Here is a 23,882-nt window from a genome sequence, read left to right on the forward strand (position 1 = left end):
ATTTTACTGAACTTAATAACCTCAACTTGTTGCAGGTACCATCCAAAATTAATTAACTTCGTAAGTCATATATTATCAAATAATATCAAATAAAACTAAGTATAAAATATCATATCCAAAATATTTGAACCTTAATATATGTATAGTATAATAAAATTAGAACCACAAATCCATATCAAAACTCTTACTTCACATTCTTACAAAAAAAAAATATGTATTTTTTTTAATATATCATTTAATGCAATCTTAATTTACCCATTATATTTTAATACTAATCAAGTTCAAATTTATTATCTTCCAAAACCTAAATTTTCTACACCAAAAAATGAATGGTCCCTTTTATTTACTTTTATTTAAAAGTTACTTCATTGTCTCTTGATACATTGATTGGGCTGTACAAATTCATTTGCATCCACCAATACAATCTCAATCAATTAATGCATCTTAAATCTAATGTTTTTCTCCATTTAATTTATACGCGTAAATGCACAAGTGATGATCTTCTCTATTCAACATTTAAAAATCTGCAATCAATAAATTCCAACATTTATATTTCTATCATGTGACATTATATATATTATTTTAGGGATGACTTTTCAATTACCATCCACATTCCCTATGTAATACCAATTCAAGTTTAATAATGTTATTCATGTGACATCCAATATTAGAAAAATGTTAATATTATACATTCACACTTTTATAACAATTACTAATATATATATATATATATATATATATAATAACAATATTAAATGTTCATTATACACTCATCACACATATACATTTCATAATACAAAAGCAAAAATTGATTCTTACGTATACATAACCAACATCAAACATGCATATTTTATATAGTTATATTTTATAATAAAAATAATTTAATATATAAAACTATATTTTATACTGTCACATTAAAGCTTCTTCTACCATTTTATAAAAAAAAATTCTTAATACTTCCCAATAGGGATGACAACGGGGCGGAGTGGAGACGGGTTTCACTATCGCATACTCATCCCTGTAAAAAAAAATTCATCCCCATCCCCGTACCCAAACCCAACGGGTATCAAAGTTTTATCCCTTCCCCATTCCCACCGGGTAACAGGTATAATCTCATACCCGTACCCGTTTTCTTACTACTTTAACATAAATTTTAATTAATTTTTATAAAATAATAAAAAATTACGGTAAAGGAAACATAATATTATCAAATATTCAATTTTGATATCAAATAATTTGAAATAAATTATAATTATTTACGTTTTAGATTAAAATACCAATTTACAAACATTAATGAAACCTAGTTGATAAAATTTAAAAATATTTTAAAAAAATATAAAAGTATAATAAATATTCAAATTAAAATATATTTTAAATGTTTGTTTACTTCAATTTTTTAAATTCTAATGAATCTCCTTTTTATACACTAATTAAAGTGTTAATACATCATTTGATCAAAATGATGCAAAGAACAAATAATAAACATAATAATAAAATTTTGACATAAATATTGTATCTTTTAAACTCCATTATATGTTGAATGGTGATAAAAAAAATATTCATGGCAATTACATTAAATTTTTATATTGTAGTAAATAAAAGTTATTTATACAATTATAGTGAAAAAATTACAGTATGATTGATAATAAGTTATAAAATAAAAAATAATTAAATAAAATATATCGAAATAGTATTTTTAAAGGATGAAAATAAACAACAAATAAAAATATTAAAAAATTAAAAAATGTATGTGTCTTTGAAACAATTTGAGAAACTATTGAAAGAAATCGCACAAAGAAAAACAAATGTATAATTAAGGGTATTATAAGATGAAAAATACCTTAGAGATCTAATAAAACTTTTCTAATATCAACCTATATACTCAATAGTTGAGAAATAAAAAATTGTTTTAACGAAACAAAAAAGTTCTTCAAATAAATCAAAAATTAATAATAATAATAAGTAAAGATTTTTTTTTTATATTACCTAGTAAGTGAAAAGTTTATGCTATTAAACATTTAAATTGAGAGTATTAAACATTCTCATGTGAATATAAATATTCAAATGTGAGACATAAATTTTTTTAATTGACATACATCATTTTAACATAATTACATAAAGTTTATGATAAGATAAAAAATTTATTGGAGATGCAAATGAGTTTCATGACAAATCAAATAAATATATATATATATATATATATATATATATATATGGTTACTTAATTAATTGTAATAATTTAAACTGGAACGAAGATATGACGATGACGGGTATTATGGCGGGGATATATACATCCCCATACCCATCCTCGTACCCAATTGAAAAATTCGGGGAATCCTCATATCCATACACATACACAGTCAATGTGGGGATGAGTTCGGGCAATACCCACGGGAACGAGTTTATTTGTCATCTCTACTTTCCATCACCAATAAAGTGATCAATGTTTCCATATTCCATTCCATTCATTTTAGCTAAGAAAAACAACAATATCAAGATGAGTGACATCCATATGGTCAAAATCAGAATCATCATCTTTATAAACACAAAGTGTGTTTCATGTTCTTATCCCTATTTTTTAGGATGCTTTTATGTAAGACAAGTATGACCCAAATGGCCTTTACCACCGTAGTGATATTTTCATATTATTTATCATTGTTTTCATCTTTTTCTTTTCTCCTTTTCATGTTATTGTTCCACTTCTGATGACAAAATCTCTCTTTGAAATTTCCTTTATGATCATAAAAATATGGATCAGATGTTGTTACATTCACTTCTGGGAAGGAAGCATAACCAATTTAGTCTCATGGATGTTGTTGCATTCACTTATGAGAATGAAGCATAATCAATTTGGTCTCATGAATTTTCATTAAAAACTCATTGTTTTGTTTAGCTATAAGAAGATATGAAATAATTTGAGAATATTTGTGTTTCAGTCTCTAATACTCAATAATATGAGTAATTTTTTCTTGTAACATCAAGAGTCACAAATTCAAATTTTGTAAGGTTTGACTTGTTTAAAATTGGCTCATAAAACATTAATAATAATCATTTTTTTTGTGAAACTAAAAAATCAATATAGACAATAATTAAAATAATAATAATAATAATAATAATAAAACAAATATGAAACTTGATAAAGTCAAATATTTTTTTACCACAATAAATCATAATTATAAGACAAAATTGTCAAGAAGGAAATAATTAGAAAAAGTCTGGATTGAGTCCTTAAAGAGAAAACATATCCACTAACTCAGTTGGATAGCCTTATAACGTATTATAAATAAAGTTAATAATAGAAAGAATGATAGACAGAAAGAATAGATTATCAAATACTAGTTTTATGTGTATAATTATCAAAGGGAGAAAAGTCTCACAGAAGACAACTCAAAGGATACATCTCAAAAGTTACATACTTAATGTAAACATCATCAATAATAATCAAACTGAGTAATTATCAACAACTCGATGAACAATCCATAAATTTTATAACAATTTGCTATTATTGATTTTAAATATAGTATATTGAATTTATTAGTTTCTATATATATACTTTATTTCTTCGGTATCACTTGCGATAATTTTAATTATTTTATTTTAAATTATTAAAACTAGTTCAACCCATTAAACTCCAGTTAAATCTTTAAACATTGTTTTTTCGACCTTCCATGTGGGGGTTCAGCTTCGGGTATATTAAAAAGATATGTACGCTGACAAAATCGCACACATTCTCTGTTCTGCTCACGGCATATTTTTCTAGGGCGGAAATGCGGGTATGTCCCGCCCGTTTATTTTAAATAAATAGTATTGTTTATTCATAAACTTGTAAAAGTAACTATGTAAATGAATGAGGAATAATTTTTTTTTTATAATTAAATTTTGACAATTTTTTTTATAATTTTAAATGTTATTTTTTAAATAATTTTATATTTTTTTTTCATTTTCAATATTTAAAAACCATTTAAAAAATATTCATTATATTATAAAAAAAATTATTAAAATTTAATAATAAAAATATCACTTTGAAAAAGATATACACCAAATGGTCCATCATTCCACCGCCACTTTTTTAACCGGACAATTTGACACTACATCTTTTTTACTATTTTATCTTTTAGTATGATTTAGTTTCTTTTAAACATAAAAAAATAATTTTTGTTAAAATTATTTTACTCTTATAAAAATATCAAATAGTCGTGAAATAATATAAAAAAATCTTTTCCAATTCTAATTACATAAAAATAAAAATTGATATATTATATTTTTGTCTTCAACTTCAGATCTCACTTCACACTCTCACTCTAGCAACCATTGTTCCTCTCCCAAAACAACCTCATCTATCTCCTTCAACATCTAAAAAAATCTGCAGCATGAGCTCGAAAGCTTTTGCAGCACTGCTTCTTTTGGCCTTCACCAGCTCTTCAAGTAAGCATTTTGGAGTTGTTTTCATCTGTACCAAACAAAGCTTCTTTTCTTCACTTTTCTCTGGCACAACATTTTTATCATTTCTAAGTACACAACAACGTTTGTTTGTTGATGTTTGTAGTTTGTAGTTTGTTTTTTGGCCTAAAGTTTTGGTGTGGAATGTGACAGGTGCTACTTGGTGCGTTTGCAAGGAAGGAAGTGATACGATTCTGCAGAAAACCTTAGACTATGCGTGTGGAGCTGGGGCTGATTGCAACCCTTTGCACCAAAATGGCCCTTGTTTTCAACCAAACACTGTTAGAGCTCACTGTAACTATGCAGTTAACAGCTATTTCCAAAAGAAGAGCCAAGCTCAAGGCTCTTGTGACTTTGCAGGAACCGCCACTGTTACTGCTTCAGATCCCAGTAAATCCTCCACACTACTTCTTCTTTCTTCGTCACGCCAATTTCATCATATCCTTCAAAATTAAAGATTTTGTTATTTTCATTAAGTTCCCATTTTACTAAAAAATTTATCTTTTCAGACCTCTGGTTACAAATTTTAATGTCTGGTTTCTCTGTTTTCTACCTTTAAAATGCAGTGATCCATATACATTTTTTTAAACTAATCCTAATAATAGTATCTTTGGTGTTTGGAAGTTGAAAGTTTTAATCAAAAATAAGATAATTTTATAATAGATAATTACTTCTTAGTATTAAAATTATTTGAAGATAATATTTTTAATATAGTATTAAAATCATTGAAAAAATTTAACATCGAAATGAAATAATTTTATATTATATAACTAAGTGCAAATCTTCGTCATGTGGTTGTGTTGAGTTGAATTAGACTTAAGTAAATCTCTTACCCATCTTAGCAAAATTAGTTTATAACTCTAATAATTTAGCTATATTAACAAAAATTACCCTTTTTGAAGTTATGTGTTTTTTTTTTTGAAAGTTCAGCTCAAATACTCCTTCACAAATCCATTGTGTTATCAAACTAGGTCACAGTCATTGAATTAAGGATTTTAGTACTGTTATTCAGAATCTCTTTCTCTTTAGAGTACTTACTTATATTCATTCAACCAGTTACCACAAAATCCATAGATTCTCAAGGTCTCATGACAACTCAAAATTTGTGACTTGTTTTATGAACAGGCAGTGCAGGATGTTCCTACCCTGCAAGTTCCAGGTATGCATGTTGTTCTTCATCTTCGGTTACCTTTAGCTTGGAATTTGATTCTTCAAAACCTTTAAACAACTTTCCAAATTATTCAATTTTTTTTATATATTATTGTATAATATTAAGAAAATTATTCAATGGCAGGTTTATTTGTGTGTGTGAAGTTTGGTTTGTTGTGGATTTATAATATATTTTATAGTGATGTTTTTAAATATATCTTACTTAACCAAGTTAATATTTAATAACATGGTGTTTTATGAATTAGATTTGCATACTAAGTAAATATGTGATAAAGTTCACCTAAAATATCTTATGTGAGGAGCAAAAACCTAATATGTTTCAAGTTGAAAAAGCAAAATAAATGGTTTGGAAACTCGTCTTTTCCCTACAACAAAAAAGAAAAAAAAAATCTTTTACTTTCTCAATCAAAATGTTTGAGTGGAGGGTTTCATGTATTCAAATAGAGGATCATAATGTTATCATTTAATGAAAAGGATTTACGTTATTATTACTTTTTAAAAATAATAATATATGAAAAAGACACTCTCACTTATTTTTTTATAAATAATTATGACATTATGGCTGTCTTTTCTTGTTAAAATTGAATTTTACTTTTGTAATTCTTGTTTCTTTTTCTATTTGATGTTTCTTTGTGTTAAAGTCATAGTTACAAGTAAATGTGTATTATTACTTTTTCTTTGTGAATAATTTTTGTAAGACTAGGACCTTCCATTCTTGTAATTGCATAAATAACTTTGTTTTTTTATAAGATAAGTCAAAATCTATTATTACTTTGCACTAGCTGGGTGGTCCATTGTAGGCCAAAGTCTTTTCTCATTTGACCAGTCTGCATGATGATGATGCAGGTTCATTCATTGCTCATTTTTCTGCTACCAAAGTGATTTTAATACATACCCATTTTAAATTTTTTTATATTAAATAAAATTTTAAGTAACTCTTTGACTATAAGTTAAATATCATTCTGTCTGAAATATTTATCAACAAAAAATACCATGAGAACTTTAGAAAATATGTTACCTACCTTTCTTCATACAATAAAAATATAATGAATTTTGTTATGAATAGGGTATTGATTAAAGATAATTAATATGTATTAAATTTTATAAAAATTTATAGTTAACTGTAATAATAAATAAAATTTAATCTAATAATCATTAATGCAATTTTATTATATTTAAAACACAAAAATGTCTTTAAAATTAAAATATAATTAAACATAAAAATTTAAATTAATATAAAAATAAACAAAAAATAGTATTAAACATTTTAAAAACTAAAAATAATTAAAGTATCAATTTGAGATTTTATTAAATTTTTTTACTCTAACTTGATAAATTTTTATAATATCTCGGTTAACTCAACAAATCTCTTTATAAAAATACAAACAATATAATTAAAGTATCATTTTTTTTACTCTAACATGATAAACAATTATAAATACATAAATTTAGTAATATAAAAAAATAATTACTTAAACTTTTAATTAAGACTTTACAAATTTTAAAATACTTATTTTATCTTAAAAATTTAAAGGACATGTTTATCTATAAAATTGGTTATACATATTTATATTATTTTAATTTTTAATATAAAAATAATAAAAACAATACATATTAATTATTTCTTAACCGTATCTCCCGAGTATAATTGTCTCCAAATATAATTTAATAGGAGTAGAGAGCTAACTTTAACCACAGCTTTAGTTACTGAAGTAGCTGATATTCAATTATAATGTATATTTAGAATTTTAAAAAAATTATTATTTTAAGTTTTATATATATATATATGTATATATTATTTGGTGGGTGTTAAAATATCTTGAGTAGGAAAGAAAAAACATTAAATCTTATCAAGAGAACATAAAAAGAAAAATTAAAAGGCAAATCTGTATGAAGTGTGCTCTTCTATGGCATTTTACATTCATTATTTGATTCTTTATTATTATTTTTTTATAAATATGTGTTGAGGATTTAGATGTAAGTTTAAATTTCATATTTATTAAAAATAAAAAAGTTGTGTTTTATATAAAAATGAAAATTTATAAGTTTATTGTTTTAAAATTTAAATTTTTTAATTAAAGATAATCTTAATTTTTGATGTAAAAATTAAACTCTTATTTTTTTCGAAAACATTTATTTAATAACACTCGGTTCGCTTTTCTTAAACAGCAGTGCAGGCACAGGAACAAACAGTGGGACAAAAACACCTTCCGGCATCTCTTCTTCTTCTCCGTACAGTTCCACAGCAGGAGTGTTGGGAGGGATTGGCAGTGACACCAACCCAGATGAGAGTAATGGTGGCCTTATCAACACTACTTTCTTCATTTCTTTCTTTTCATTTTTCATCGCAATTCTCTCCTGCTGCTGCTGAAAACTCTCTTCTTCTGTGTATGTCACACTCACCATGTTATTATGATGGACCAATGTGATGTTGTATTTTACTCTGCATCTGTTACTCTTATTAAAAATCTGCACTTCCATATTTCCAAATTCAGGTTATATGGATTATATAGTTTCAAATTTAAATTTGTATTATAAATTATACGATATAGAATCTAATTTATGTTTTATATATTTTTTTTTAAAATTTGTATTATATATTATACAATTTAGAATGTAATTTGTATTTTAAATTTATATTATAAATTATATAATCGTGAATGTATATTTGTATTATAAATTGTAAAATTTAAAATATAATTTACATTTCAGATTTTCTTCCAAACTTGTATTATAGTTAGTATAATTCGAAATGTAAATTTACATTATTAATTGTATAATCTAAAATTTAATTTGCATTGTGAATTGTTTTCCAAATTTAGATTACAAATTATACAATTCAAAATATAAATTTGCATTTTGAAAATCAAAATAATTATAAATTGCACAATCCAAAATATCTTTTTCTACTAATTTCAGTGAGTACAACTGAAATTTTAAAAGTAAGAGGGTGTAAAAAGGAAACATTGGGGTGCAAGAAGAAATTTAACGGGTCTTTCTCTATTTTTCTATTATCTTTAAGGTTCAGCGGTTAATGTGGTGAGAATGTTTTTTTATCAACAATGAAAAGTATAAATAGAGAAGTACTTGGGATACTACAATCATTTTGCACATCAAAAAGCAAAGATCAAAACAACTAAAAACTAAAAAAGAAAAAAAATACCTATAACCTATCATAAGGAGGATATAATTGTAACATCTCATTTAATAGCTTTTAAACTACTAAATAAAACATTATATAGTGATAGTCCAAAGCAGATAACATGGAAGTTAAGTATAATCTTATACAGTCATTCAAAACTGAGTAATGATAATACTATATGCACAAGACCATTAGTAGGAAGAGAAGATAAATTCTAACTACTTACTACAAAACACACCTATCTACAGGACCTCTAGATACTACTGCTCAGTCATACTATCAACACTACGTGAAATCCCTCCACCTACAGCCTCCTCTGCTCACACATTTAAGTGATCATTGCAAAGAATAAAACGAGAGTAGACAACATAGAACACGTAGGGTAAGCTAATAATGATTTAAAGAATGTTAAATTAAAGTAAGACTAAAGTAACGATCAATCATCACAATTTCACACAAGAACATTCTAACACCTCATACGCCAATCAACTCCAGACTCAATTATCCAGATATATGCAATTAACATCGGACCTCTTGGTGGCTTGCACCAGTGTATGATTCCCAAACTCTGCAGAGTTTGGCCTCAAGGGGTTATCACCCAATCATCACACTAGGTAAGTCTCCTTCTCGCCAAAGACTTGATCGAGTCGGTGGCTAAGACCTATTGCTACTCCTCACGACATAACTCATTATACTCTACATGAGCCTTAATGGTTATTGGAGCGTTAGGATACCAACCAAAATTGAGTCCTTATGTCCTTGCATACACTACCTTATCCACACTTAGAATTTCTCCACGAAATTCTTCCATAATTCACATAAAACAAACCCTCATTCATCAAATCTTATCCAAGATATATCAATACAATCATAAAAGTCATATTCAATCATTTAGTGCATGAAACATGTCAAAACAGCAAACATATGAGACAGGGTAATTTAGCGCTTAGCGTCCAGTTCCAACGCTAAGCGCCATTTGTCTCACAAATTTCACCGCTCAGTCTCAGATCCAGCACTCGGCCTTGAGATTTAATTTTTGTTCCAGATCTGCAGAGGTCCCAACGTTGGGGCATCGCTCGGCTAGCGCTCAACGTCATTCTTCTCGCATTTTTCAATGCTAAGCACCACTGGGTTGGCGCTCAGCGCTGATCCTCTCGCATTTTTCAACACTCAACCTTGAATTCTGAGGCTCAGCTTCACACCAGAAAACAACACATATTTGGTTTTCTTAAGAAATTTGTTACCAACTTTCATGACTATAATTGGCACACCCTTTGCAGAGTTACTAGGTTTTCAAATTAGTTTTCAATTGAGGAATCTAAGGCCAATCAGAGTTATGACTCAAGTATTCATCCTTCTCAATTCAATCTCAAGTCATACAATACATTCACATATCAGCATATATCAATACCAATCAATTCAAATTCCAACAGCAATCAAACAAGCAGTTCTAGTCATACACAATTACACCTCACTAAAGTCTTTAAGCATAATCAATTATTAGCTTCCCTTATCTGATTAACTCGCACAATCTACTGCCAAAAACCTAAATTCCCCTTTCTCTTCTGATGCTCACAAATCAACCTAGAATTATCAGAAACACGATCAGAGGATGTCATTAGAGCCACTGATCAACAAGAATTTTTACAAGGTACACAAATCTCACATGTGATACAAGTACATCACATGCATGGCTTTTCAAGAAAAGACCGAGAAAATAGCATTATTATAACTTACTCAATTCAAGGTTCTGATCGGACAGACTTGGAGATCTCGCCGCAGTGTGTAAGACCCGAGGAGTTTAATTAATTAAATAAATAAATAATTAATAAATGTGGGTAGTGGGAGCCTTTATGATATTAAATTATAACTTGTATGATGTGAAAAAGTACTAGCTCAAATGGTTGAGAGTACTTTGATTGTGTGAGAGGATTTGGATTTGAGTCCTATGAATGCCATTATTGTGTTATTTATTTATTATTGTTTTGTTATATATGGGATCATGTTTTGGAATGATATAATACTTCAATTCTATGAGTTAGCAAGAAACATGAATTGACATGATGGTTTGGCATTGACTTGGCATTAGCATGGTTAGGGGTTCAAGTTTTGGAGAACTCAAATTAAACTTTATTTTTGCTATTTTGGGTTTTTGGCTTGAATTTGAAGGGTTAAGGGAAACCCTAGATGCATGGGCCACCAAAGGTGGCTGAGAAACGAATCATAAAGATCAATGAATGATAATAAACATTACCATTAAACCTTGAATTTGTTTTTTTGTAATTACCTAGCTTTAAGGCACCTTTAAGAAGAAAGGTTTTGGCAAGTTGTGAGTGTACTCAGAAAATAGAGACGAAAATCAGAGTGTAGAGAGTGTGGTGAGTGAACAATTGAGGGGCTGGACAGTGGAAGAGCTTAGAGGAATTGTTGGAAATCAAGGAAAGGACTCAAGCTTTATACTTTTAAGCAAAGGAATTTCGAGGTTAGGGGAGCTGGACTCCAATTTTCCTTGTTCGTCTTAATATGTACATGAAAAGTATGATAACATGATTGCATGATCCTTGTTTAATTTGCAAAATTTCTGATTTCTGGAAATTTTTCAGAAACCGCCTGGCAGGCTATACATAGCCGCCAAGAGGCTCATCCATTATTGTGTGTTTCTGGGTTCCTGTGAGGAACCGCCTGGCGGTGAAGCCCTGTACCGCCAGGCGACACAAGCATGTAACCCATTTCTGGGTTTCTCTGATGAACTGCCTGGCGGTGATGAATTTTCGCCAGGTGGCGCGAGTCTGTTTTGCTCGATTTTGTGATTATATGCAGTTTGAGATGATTCTGATCGGGGGAAAATCAAGGGTTAGTGGTTAAGAGATGATGTGATGTTGTAATTCTTGAATTCTAGCATAAATGACGTTTAAAATTGATGGAACGGTGGGGATATGTTTTAGGACCGACAGTATGGTTTTTTTTTATTCTTAGAGTACAATTGATGTGTAATTGCTTTGTGAATCTCACTGAGTATAGTTAGTATTGAATAGTAAGGCTGTATTGTTGTTTTCTCGTGCAAAGATGAGAGAGACTGGATCGAGAAAGGCGAAAATGGGAGAATGGGATTGTTGACATGTGTGACAAAGTCTAATTTTTCTCAGGTCTGATACACCGCCTAGCAGAATATAGGTTGTCGTCGAGCGGCAGCGTTGCACCAGTGGGTTCTGGAGGTTTTAGTTGTGTTGGTTTGAGTTGGTTGCTGTGATATCTTTTGGACATGATGTGGTACGAAGGAATTAGTGAAAAGAGATGGAATTTGGGTACCTAGAAGATAGGAGAGCAAATGGGGTTAATGATATAAGATTAGAACTATAGGGTAGATTGTGGAAAATCTATCAGATAAGGGTTTGGTAGCTGAATTATAAATGCGGTAGTGGTTGGTACAATTTATACAGGGTAAGTAACAAGATAGGATTTCATGACTGTGAGGGCTTAAGTGGTGAAGTAACCATAATACTGTCAGGGAAGGTTATGTAATATAAGTTGTATTAGTTGTTTGATGTGAATTGTTAAAAAGTCAACTAATCTTAAGTCAAGCAACTCACTGGTATGATAGGATAGGAGGGCTCATACGGGTATACGCAAGTTTGGTAATAGGATACCATTGGAAAATTTGTACACTGGAGTGTGCCAACGTAGGAATGAGACTTAGCCGTTGAATGGAGTGCATAGAAACCAGTACATGTCGTTGTGCTGGTATGGCGCCTGGCAGCAGGGTTCAACCCGCCAGGCGATAGCAACAAATACAGGGAGTTTGTATGTCGTGAGGCGCCTAGCGATGAGATGGGTTCCGCCAGGCGATAGCGTCATTGGACTATTGGAACTAATGTGCTTAGCGATGAGGGCAATCCCGCTAGGCAGTGTTTGAAACTCTGGGTGTTTCTGAGGCACTATGCGCCTGGCGGTACACATCCCCCCGCTAGGCGGTTTGGAAGCTGGTAGCGCCTGGCGGTACGTGTCCCCCGCCAAGCGATTTTGATGCTGCATCCTTGGGTTGTTGGATTCTACATGCGTGATCTACAAGGCTTTTGGTGGTGCTTCAAAGGTGGGATTACTGGTGTTCCTTGAGTTGAGCTCGGAACGTATCCCTTGAGTTGAGCTCGGGATAGGGGTTAAGCACGTAGCATTCCTCGAGTTGAGCTCGGAATGGCATCCCACGAGTTGAGCTCGGGATGGCAGATGAACACGAGGAACCCGTGAGTTGAGCTCGGGTTTGGCGAGTGTTGTCGATGTGAGTGTGCTGGTTGTGTCTAGTACGGATGGGTCCAGAGATATTGTCATCCTCAGTAGTTAACTGACGAGTTTGGTAGTCTTAGAACGTTGCAAACTATGTTCGTATTTGGGAACTCCACCTGGCGTTGCGGTGTTTGATCCGTAGCAATGGTTTCCCGCACGTGCTCTATCGATTGTGACCGATAGGTATGGCAGCAAGTCACCTTGGGGTAATCACTAAAAGAGGTAGAACATGAATGACCTGGTTGTGGCCAAGGGAGATGAAATTGATGGAGGGTTTTTATTTGGTGGGTTACATGAAATATATAAGTGTCTTATATATATATATATATGTATATGAATATATCTGTATGTTTATTCTGTTAAGCTCACCCTATCTGTTTGTGTTTGGCGATGATCGTGTGTGCGGTACACGTGAACAGATGATGTTGATGCAAGTGGTGTTGGTGATGCTTAGCCACGAAGCGGGGAAAAGCTTGGGGAGTTTATATATTTTCATGTCTTATGATTTTGGCATAAGATGTAAACTTTTATGAGATATTTTTGGATTATTCCACTTTTGTAATTATGGATTTTTGGTTTGTCCTTGAAAGTTATAAAAGTTTAAATTTCCCGCGTTTTGGGAAATGAGGTATTATTAAATGGAACTGTTATTATTTCTTTATTTAATATTAAAATCCGTAATATCCTGACGGGATGTTACACAATGATCACTCTATCAGTCTCTGATTTCTAAAAGGATGAGAGAATGGTAAGATATTTTAGAGAGAAGTCAAAGATAATTTAGAGGACATAGTTTTATAGAGATAGTGTTTTCTAAATAATGAAATCTTTTTATGAAATTTCTATTTATATATAAGAAGTTTATTATTAAAATAATAATAATAATAGGATCTCATTATTTTAAACATAGTCATTCTTTTAATGTGATTTTCTAGGTTCTCACAATAATAGTTTATGATAACTATTCTACAAGAAAAATAGTGCAAATTTTTGAAGATAATAGAGACAAGTGTATGTATGTTAAGGATTTCACAAACTCAAGGAAAACAATTACTACCTAGTTAGTTTTGTGACAAAATTTTTCTTTTGTTTTCTATGCATGTCCATTCGATTCATAAGCCCACACTTTTGTGTACCGCAAAAAAGAATCTCTAAACTATATAGCATGAGTCTAGATGACACATTAGATGAGCACAAATAGAGTTGTGTATGGGTGTTACTTCAAAAAGGGATCGCAAACAAAGTATACCCCAACACCTAGCAAAAAGAGCACCATATGACGTGAGTGAAAAAGACTACACCTCATGTAGCTAAAAAAGCATCACCTAAACTAGCCAAAAAAACCAAACTCCTAATTCATTATTGATTTCATGCATACATCTGGACACAATCACCAAGCCGAGTATCACAATCTCATTTTGGAAACTTTATTAGTTATCCACTTCTAAGCCTTGACTTGGGCCAAGTTGAACACTTGTTCCCCATCCTTCACCATACTCATAAAAATTATTCTATTTCTATGCATCTAAATAGTCCATATAATTGTAACCCACTTTCAAATAGAGCTACCTTTTTTACTTAACCTTGGTAGAGAAAAATGATAGAAATGATTTTTTTTCTAAATTGTGAAGTGTTGTGGCAATATCCTTCCAATTATCACACAAATTCCATATATTCTTAGCAAAAGGACAAGTAAAGAATAGGTGACCCACTAAATCTTTACACCTGCCACACATGACACACACATTGGTATTCACTCTCACCCCTCTTGTGATCAAATTATGACACATTGTGGCTTTGTTTAAGATTACTTTCCATGTAAATTATAAGATAATTGGTAAGGCTTTAATATTCCAAAGTTGTCCAAATAGATAATCTTCGACATCTATCGATATTGTTTTGACTTTACTATAGGATGATTTGACAATATAAACATTAGTATTCCAAACTCACCAATCTCCCTTGCCCACATCCATACCATGCTCAGACAATTCTTTGCCATAGCAAATTCCATTTCCAAACCCCATTATTCCAACTTCCAATGTCCTCTAATTTAGTCTCTTGTGTAATAGAGTTAGCATACATCATTGAAAATCTTTTTAACAAGGAATAATTGCCTAACCAACTATCTTTCCATAATCAAATCTTATTTTTCCTTCCTTTGCTCCAAGAGATATTAACAAACTAGTTCCATTTTGCCCCTTGTCACATACTTTCCTAAGGTCTCTCCATCACCAAGACTCATGTTTATTTTTGATTAAATTATTTAGGGTCGTCGAAGATCCATACTTTAACTCCAAAATTTATTTCCATAAACCATTTTTATCAGTTCTCATTCTCCACCCACTTTCATTTACCAAGTAAAGTCTTATTAAATGCTTCTAGGTCTCCAACTCCTAAGCAGCCCTCATCTTTAGGTTTACATAAAATATCTCATTTTACCCATGTTATCTTCCTGCGATCCTAACTCCAATGCCATAAAAAATCCTTTTGAATTCTCTTCACCTCTTTTGTAACATTTATTTGCATCCTAAACAAGGAAGGGTAAGATAGAAGTAAGGTTGTAATAACAAAATTTATGAGTGCAAAACCTTTCCTCTCCACTTAGGTAGTTTCTTTCTGATCCTATCTACCATGCTATTCTATAATTCTCTCTTCCTATGGTTACAGTTTACTTGCATGTCTAAGTAGATAAAAGGAACACCTATTTTGATGCAATTCAATAATGTATGTGATTGTTATTATTAATTACATCTTTATATGTTTATATATCTTATATTTTTAAATCTTTATTAATTTTACTACTATTCATATTAGGAAACAATTCATCATGGTACTAAAAGCCCTTCAATACATAGTTTGTATTGTGATTTAACTACACGTTAGTATGTAATTAAAAATTGTTATTTATATAATTTTAAGAAAATTATAAAATTTAAACAATTTAATATAGCATGAATTTAGAATTTGATGTTGATCTTAACTAGTTTGGTAGTTGTATGAATGAGTCATGATCTATCTGATCTAGCACTCCCAGTGGGATTAGAACCTAGGAGACGGGAACATGGGTATTTCTTTCTGCACCCTCTATCTACGACCTGCACCCCTATGTAAAAGACTTAAATGCTCATTTCCCATATTGATTAAGGCAAGTGCTTCCTAACTATCTGATTAATAAGGAGGTTAATCATGTTCATCACTTAACCACCACACAGGAGAAAAATATAACTTTATATTTATGTCACTTTCTAGGTAATTAGGAAAATGCACATGAATAAATTTACCATAGTTTTGTTTTTTTTATTGGTTTATTCTTCTTCTATTGAGATTTTACCTTTTGTTTTCATTTATAAATAAAAGACTTATCTCTCATGTACTTTTTACACTCTTGAAATTGAATGCATTAGATTTTATGAGAATTTTTAGTGTTTTAAAAGTACGAAACTTTTTTATGGGTTCTTATTTTAGATTATTTTTTTAAGTGGTAAATCTTCATGGTAGTTATCCCAGTGAGATTTATACACTCTTATTTTCATTTCATTTTCTTAATTCATTTATTTTTTCAAGTTTACCTTATTTTTTGTATTAATCTTGCGTGGTCAAAAGCTTATTAGCCCATTGTTAAAGTTTGCATTTGTTCAAAGTTTTAGAATTGATAGATCCAACCCTACAAAACTTTGAGTTTCAAGCATCAATAATCAAACCTTAGAGCCTTAATAGTAGGATTATAACTTGTTAAAGAAATAAGTCTAAAAAAAACATTCTCAAGGGTGATTCTCATATTGTGATCAAACAAGTAAACAAAAAAAACCTTTATCATTATCATATTTAAAAGATTTGGAGGATAACTTTAAAAAGTTGAACTTACACATGTTATAGGTGGCAAAATGATCAAGTTAGAATTTCTTTAATATAGTTACTGATAACATATTTGTATCGATGCCTTCAAGTTATTTTTTTTCAAGTTAATTTTGTAAAAGCTTTTGTATTTATTCCCTTTGAACATGTACATCATCTTTATAAACTTTTCAAAGTGTCAAGAAAAAGTTTTCACACTTGTTTATTTTTAGGTGGCCACATAGTTTACTTTGAAATCAAACATAAGACAATAAATAGTATTATTTATTCATAAACTTGTAACGGTAACTGTGTAAATGAAGAGAGTGCGCAAAAAAAGTATTCATGACAATACCACACAAAACCAAACGGGTCCATCATTTCACGACCACTTTCTTAATTACATAAAAATAAAAAAGATAATGATATTTTGATTACTAAAATTTCACAACTTTATTTTATAACATGATGTATCATCTTTTAAGTGGTTTTTAAATATTAAAAATAAAAAAAATATATCACCTAAAATTATAAAAGAAAATTGTCAGAGTAATTTAAATTACTTTTCAAATAAAAATTGATGTCTTTTATTTTTGTCTTTCAGATCTCACTTCACACTCACTCTAGCAACCATCGTTGATTGTTCCTCTTCCAAAACAACCTCATCTATCTCCTTCCACCTCTAAAAAAATCTGCAGCATGAGCTCGAAAGCTTTTGCAGCACTGCTTCTTTTGGCCTTCACCAGCTCTTCAAGTAAGCATTTTGGAGTTGTTTTCATCTGTACCAAACAAAGCTTCTTTTCTTCACTTTTCTCTGGCACAACATTTTTATCATTTCTAAGTACACAACAACGTTTGTTTGTTGATGTTTGTAGTTTGTAGTTTGTTTTTTGGCCTAAAGTTTTGGTGTGGAATGTGACAGGTGCTACTTGGTGCGTTTGCAAAGAGGGAAGTGATACGATTCTGCAGAAAACCTTAGACTATGCGTGTGGAGCTGGGGCTGATTGCAACCCTTTGCACCAAAATGGCCCTTGTTTTCAACCAAACACTGTTAGAGCTCACTGTAACTATGCAGTTAACAGCTATTTCCAAAAGAAGAGCCAAGCTCAAGGCTCTTGTGACTTTGCAGGAACCGCCACTGTTACTGCTTCAGATCCCAGTAAATCCTCCGCGCCACTCTTTTCTTCTTTCTTCATCACACCAATTTCATCACATCCTTCAAAATTAAGGATTTTGGTATTTTCATTGAGTTCCCATTTTACTAAAAAATTTATCTTTTCAAACCTCTAGTTGCATATTTCAATGTGTGCTTTCTCTGTTTTCTACCTTTAAAATGTAGTGATGCATATAGATTTTTATATTTTAAAGAGAGTCTGGATTTTTTTTAAACTAACGCTAATATCAGTATCTTTGGTGCTTGGGAGTTTAGAGTCTGATATCCATTTGGATCAGAGTAGATAAGAAATAAGATAATTTTATAATATATATAACTACTATTTGATATGGTATTAGAATTATTGTTAGAATTTTCTTAGTTAGAAGTTCTATGATGGATCGAAGATAAAATAATTTTATAGTATATAGATAGATGTAAATCTCATCTTATAAATGATTTTGTGGAGTTGAATTAAGTTTGAAGTTTACTTCTTAACGATCTTAACAGAGATTTATTAAGGTTATTATTCTATCCGTTATCCTCGTACAGCTTTTAACACTAATAATTTGGATGGATAATACTTTAGTTGGGGTTTAGCCATATTAACAAAATTATCCTTATGTGTTTTTGTGAAAGTTCAGCTCAAATGGTCCTTCACAAATCCATTGTGTTAGCCAACTAGGTCACAATCATTGAATTAAGGATTTTAGTACTGTTATTCAGAATCTCTTTCACTTCAGAGTACTTACTTATATTCATTCAACCAGTTACCACAAAATCCTTAGATTCTCAAGGTTATCATGACAACTCAAAATTTGTGACTTGTTTTATGAACAGGCAGTGCAGGATGTTCCTACCCTGCAAGTTCCAGGTATGCATGTTGTTCTTCATCTTCTGTTACCTTTAACTTGGAATTTGATTCTTCAAAACCTTTAAACAACGTTACAAATCTGCTCCTTAACTAGCTCTGGTTTAGTTTTTGTTTTCTTTTGTCTAAAGTTTGGTGTGGTAGGTGGTATGTTGTATATAGTATACACATTTAGTAGCATAGTGGCTAGTGACTTTATATGATAGCTAACTTTACTTTTCTCATAATAATGGAGAATGAGAGCTATGCTTACATATTTATCCATTCCCCACAAAAAGGTTTTCTTTTGTGTGGAAGTGGGGAAGAGGGTGCATTATTCATTTGTTTTCTCATATGTTGATCAGTGCATAATCATGTATTTGGATTTTCAGAAACTTTCATATGAAAGGGTTCTCTGTTCTTACCTTTTTCTTCACATCAGACATTTTAGTTTATATATTTTCTCTACCCTTTTGGATTTTTTTATATGTTATTGTATAATATTAAGAAAATTATTCAATGGCAGGTTTAGTTGTGTGTTTGTGTGTGTGAAGTTTGGTTTGTTGTGGATTTATAATATATTTTACAGTGATTTTTTTAAATATATCTTTCTTAACCAAGTTAATATTCAATAACATGGTGTTTTATGAATTAGAGTTGCATACTAAGTAAATATGTGATAAAGTTCACCTAAAATATCTTATGAGAGGAGAAAAAAACCCTAATCTGTTTGAAGTTGAAAAAGCAAAATAGGTGATTTGGAAACTCGTCTTTTCTCTAAAACAAAAAAGAAAAAAAAAATCCTTATTACTTTCTCAGTCAAAATGTGTGAGTGGAGGATTTCATGTATTCAAATAAAGTGGTTGTAATGATATTTAAATTGGAATAGAGGGATCATAATGTTATCATTTCATGGAAAGGATTTACCTTATTATTACTTTTCAAAAATAATAATATGTGAAAAAGACACTTCTCACTTATTTTCCTATAAATAATTATTTGATGTTTCCTTTGTGTTAAAGTCATAGTTATAATTAAATGTTTATTATTACTTTTTTTTTATGGATAATTTTTTTTAAGACTAGGACCTTCCATTCTTGTAATTGCAGAAATAACATTGCTTTTTCCTAGGCTAAGTCAAAATCTATTATTACTTTTATGTATTTTGCACTAACTGGGTGGTCCATTGTAGGCCAAAGTCTTTTCTCATTTGACTAGTCTGCATGATGATGATGCAGTTTCATTCATTGCTCATTTTTTCTGCTACCAGAGTGATTTAATACATACCCATTTTAAAATTATATATATATAATTTGATGGGTGTTAAAATATCTTAAATCAGAAAAAAAAAACATTAAATCTCATCAAGAGAACATAAAAAGAAAGATTAAAAGGTAAATTTGTCTAAATTGGTCTCTTCTATGACATTTATTTTGTCTTTTTCAGGAACCAACTAACTAGATAGATGTAATAAAAGAAAAAGAAAAAAGTGTAGGAGTTCTATGAGCATCCATAATTATTTCTCACTATTCTGAGTTGTGACTCAATAATTGTTTAGGGTAGATATTTTGATGATATAACTTTAGGAAATTTAAGTATTATTATTTAATATATTTTTTTTATAAAAACGGTAAATCTTTTTATAATTGTTTTGCTGACAAAAATATAAATCTTATTTAATTGTTTTTTTTTACAAAAATCACAATTTTTCAGCAAAAACAGTAAATCACTAAGAATCAACATATTTTTAACATTTCTTTTAAGTTAAAACTTTTTTTATACATCTCATTATTACTAACTGCATTTTCTTTTTGATGCAAAAAGTTAAAATATTATATTTCACTATATCACGTTGTTATCATCATTGGGACAGTACTGCATCGTTGTTGTATCTTCATTTTTTAGGAGACAAAAAACTTGTTTCGAAAGAAAACTCATTCTCGTATTTTATGTTTTTGGAAAATTCATTTTGAAAAATCTGTTTTTAAATAAATAAATATATATATATATATATATATATTTATTTATTTGAAAAGGATTTTTCAAAAATTTATTTTGAAAATTTTAATTTAAAATGTATTTTATGTGTTCCTAAAATTCATCCTATTCATATTCCGAAAATTTCAAAACTTTCAAAATTTACAGGGCATAATTTAAATTTGTCTTTTGGAGGGTTGAGGAAGAAAAAACATGAGGTTTTTATGATATTAGGATCATTCATGTCTTGGTTAACTTAAAATAAGGGTGGCACATATTCTGATATTAAGTCTCTTTTTATTTGTATTAAAATATTATCTTATATACATATGACATTAATAGTTACGTGGTTAAGATTAAGTGAATTAAATCACAGTAAAATTTTGACCGTGAACTTGTATTACACTCTTAGTTAAAAAAAGTTACACTTTAATTAATGATTACTTTAATTAATGATTATAGTTTTTAGTTTAATTACAAGTGTTCAGTTCCTATGATGAAAGGAATAAGTTGAGAGATAAAAAGAATATAAAAACATTTTACAAATAAGATAAAAATCAATTATAAAGAATTAATTGTCTTCGAAATTTAAACCAAAATTTAATAATTTATTAGGGATATGATTTAATTTTTCCACGAAATATTCAAAGTAAAATTAAATGATGAGTCTAAACTTTTTTAACCATTTGTTAAATTAATACTTCTTTACGTTTTCTATAAAAATTCATACTCTTTGGTATTACTATAAAAATTCATTCTTAAAAGGAGAATCACACTTAAAATTGGTAAAAGTATATCAATCCATAAATTTAACCACAACGTAATATTTCACGAAAGGTAATTCAGAAAAGAAAAAAAAAAGTTTAACATTATTACAAAGAAAATATGAAATATTGACACTTTTAATAAGTAACAAAGTAGAGTAAAAGAAAAAGTGAGAGTAATACTTCAAAAGGTGATATGATATCAACATAGACAATATTAAATATTAGTTTAACTTTTTATTTATTTTAATTCTGATCCAGTATGTGTTATACGTGTGTCCCCTCGTAGTTTTATTTTTATATTTTTCTAATAACTTTACTCTTTATGCTTTATACTTTTGCAAATTAATTAAAGTGTTGATGAGATGTAAATTAATATTGTTCCACTTTTAAGTATAAATTTCCCTTATGTATTTATATTATATAGCTGGTAGTAGTTTTCCACACCAAAATTTTAGGTCATTATTATTTTAAAAACTGAACAGGCACATTCACAAGTATTTTTTGTTTTTTATACGTTAAGATTTGGATAAAATCATTATCGTGCATATTACATTTGAGATATTCGCTTTAAAATTTAAAGTTTTATCACGCTTTTACATTGGAGAATTAAAGGAGAATGACTCTGATTTTCAAATAATCTAAAACTATTAGATAAATGAGATAGCAATCCATACTTGAATTCGAAGAAGTTTTACTGTAAAAAATATATATTTCTTTAATCATCAAACCACCGTATGAATAGATATTACAATAAGACAAAAGTATATCCACTAAAATTACTCATAATTAGAGCTAAATACAATAACTAATGACAACAATAAAATAATTAATTAATAATAATAATAATAATAATAAATAATCATAATAATAACATCTTAATAACTTCAATAATAATAATTATAAGAATAATAAATAATTTTGACTGTTATTCTTTATTTCGTTTTTATTTCGTGTTGTGACTTAACGTGGATAATTATTTTTTTTAGAAAAAAGATATAGATACATTAATTAATGATTCACGTTAAAGCACATCAAAAATAAAAGATAAAAGTCAAAAAATAGAATCATAATATCATTGCACTTTTCATCGACTGAGAGCATTGGTTTCCTTTTCCTGAACAGCAATGCAGGCACAGGAACAAACAGTGGGACAACCACAGTTTCGTCTGGCACCTCTTCTTCCCCTCCGTTCAGTTCCACACCAGGAGTGTTGGGAGGGATCGGCAGTGGCAGCAACACAGATGACAGTCACGGTGACCTTATCAACACTACTTTCTTCATTTCTTTCTTTTCAGGTTTCATCATTATTATGTCGTGGTGGTGCTGAAAACTCTCTTCTTCTGTGTGCATGATGGAGCAACTGATGCTGTATTTTACTGTGTATGTGGGTCTGTTAATTCTCTTCTTCTAGGTCTTCAATTAGAGGCATTAGTTTTTGGTTTACTATTTTTCTCTTAACATTTACTTCCATGAAAGAAAGGAAGGGCTTTTGGTTCTTTCCAACTATTTCCAAGTAGTGCTGAGGTCTTCGGGATTTTTTCATGCACCCCATGTTTCTTTCTGCACCTCCGTAGTCTTATTGATAGTTACTCTTGTTAAAAAATTTGCACTTTTATGTTGATTTCCAAATTCACGTTACGGATTACGGATTAATGGTATAAACACCGGCGTGATATTATATTAGTAGATGATGACATTATAATGTTATTAAGTTAATATATAAAATAAAATTATATTTATTAAAAATATAGTGAAATATTTCAAAGAAGGTGAAAGAATAACTATTGATAAATAGGAAAAAAAGAAAAAGCAGAGATAGAGCGTTTTATAAAAAACTTCTAAAACAACTGTCAATTTTCAAAAGTTTAAGAAATAATTATATTTTAAAGGATAAAACTGAAATTTTGAAATGTAGACACAAAAGAAGAAATCTTCTTTATGTCTTGTTATAGATATAGTTTGAAATGTAAATTTGTATTATGAATCGTACAATTTTTTACTATGATATATTTTTTTTGTTTTTGAAAAATAAAATAAAATCTCTTCAACTCTAATAATTTATAGTTTGTCGTAATTGTTGTAATCTTGTAATACTTTTGTCAGGTGTAACTTCTGTAGAATAAAAAATAGCAATTGGAAGTGATACCTAATTAAAAGAAGGGTCTAGAATCTATGTTATTTGTGAAGAAATTGATTGGGGTGGAGTGAGTAATTGCCAAAGAGTTAGCTTCTTTGATAACTAGCCAGAACTCTTGTATAACTTTA

At 29.5% G+C, this 23,882-nt stretch overlaps 2 protein-coding genes across 3 annotated transcripts; both read left to right on the forward strand.

Moving 5' to 3' along the window:
• The first annotated feature begins 4,288 nt into the window (after positions 1 to 4,288).
• Positions 4,289 to 8,130, forward strand: LOC114164414 (PLASMODESMATA CALLOSE-BINDING PROTEIN 3-like). Of its 2 annotated transcripts, none has more exons than XM_028049084.1 (4): positions 4,289 to 4,425; positions 4,594 to 4,830; positions 5,566 to 5,599; positions 7,780 to 8,130. In XM_028049084.1, exons 1-4 carry the CDS (start codon positions 4,371 to 4,373, stop codon positions 7,979 to 7,981), a joined length of 528 nt encoding a protein of 175 aa, XP_027904885.1. In that variant the 5' UTR covers positions 4,289 to 4,370; the 3' UTR covers positions 7,982 to 8,130. The 2 variants fall into 2 exon arrangements, with proteins under 2 accessions (XP_027904885.1, XP_027904886.1); XM_028049085.1 differs by having other exon boundaries at positions 7,783 to 8,058.
• Positions 8,131 to 17,445: 9,315 nt separating this feature from the next.
• On the forward strand, positions 17,446 to 23,163 carry LOC114162276 (PLASMODESMATA CALLOSE-BINDING PROTEIN 3-like). Its single transcript, XM_028046101.1, has 4 exons — positions 17,446 to 17,624; positions 17,793 to 18,029; positions 18,864 to 18,897; positions 22,740 to 23,163. Exons 1-4 carry the CDS (start codon positions 17,570 to 17,572, stop codon positions 22,942 to 22,944), a joined length of 531 nt encoding a protein of 176 aa, XP_027901902.1. The 5' UTR covers positions 17,446 to 17,569; the 3' UTR covers positions 22,945 to 23,163.
• Positions 23,164 to 23,882: the final 719 nt, after the last annotated feature.

The sequence above is a fragment of the Vigna unguiculata genome, chromosome 9 (assembly GCF_004118075.2).
Source record: "Vigna unguiculata cultivar IT97K-499-35 chromosome 9, ASM411807v1, whole genome shotgun sequence".
Taxonomy (NCBI): Eukaryota; Viridiplantae; Streptophyta; class Magnoliopsida; order Fabales; family Fabaceae; genus Vigna; species Vigna unguiculata.

What these genes read in the sequence shown, in the direction of transcription:
- LOC114164414 (XM_028049084.1), top strand. Translation starts at nt 4,371, where the DNA reads ATGAGCTCGAAAGCTTTTGCAGCACTGCTTCTTTTGGCCTTCACCAGC. An exon ending in GGCCTTCACCAGCTCTTCAA is followed by an intron (nt 4,426 to 4,593) that starts GTAAGCATTTTG and finishes GGAATGTGACAG; the next exon opens with GTGCTACTTGGTGCGTTTGC. An exon ending in TCCTACCCTGCAAGTTCCAG is followed by an intron (nt 5,600 to 7,779) that starts GTATGCATGTTG and finishes TTTCTTAAACAG; the next exon opens with CAGTGCAGGCACAGGAACAA.
- LOC114162276 (XM_028046101.1), top strand. Translation starts at nt 17,570, where the DNA reads ATGAGCTCGAAAGCTTTTGCAGCACTGCTTCTTTTGGCCTTCACCAGC. An exon ending in GGCCTTCACCAGCTCTTCAA is followed by an intron (nt 17,625 to 17,792) that starts GTAAGCATTTTG and finishes GGAATGTGACAG; the next exon opens with GTGCTACTTGGTGCGTTTGC. An exon ending in TCCTACCCTGCAAGTTCCAG is followed by an intron (nt 18,898 to 22,739) that starts GTATGCATGTTG and finishes TTTCCTGAACAG; the next exon opens with CAATGCAGGCACAGGAACAA.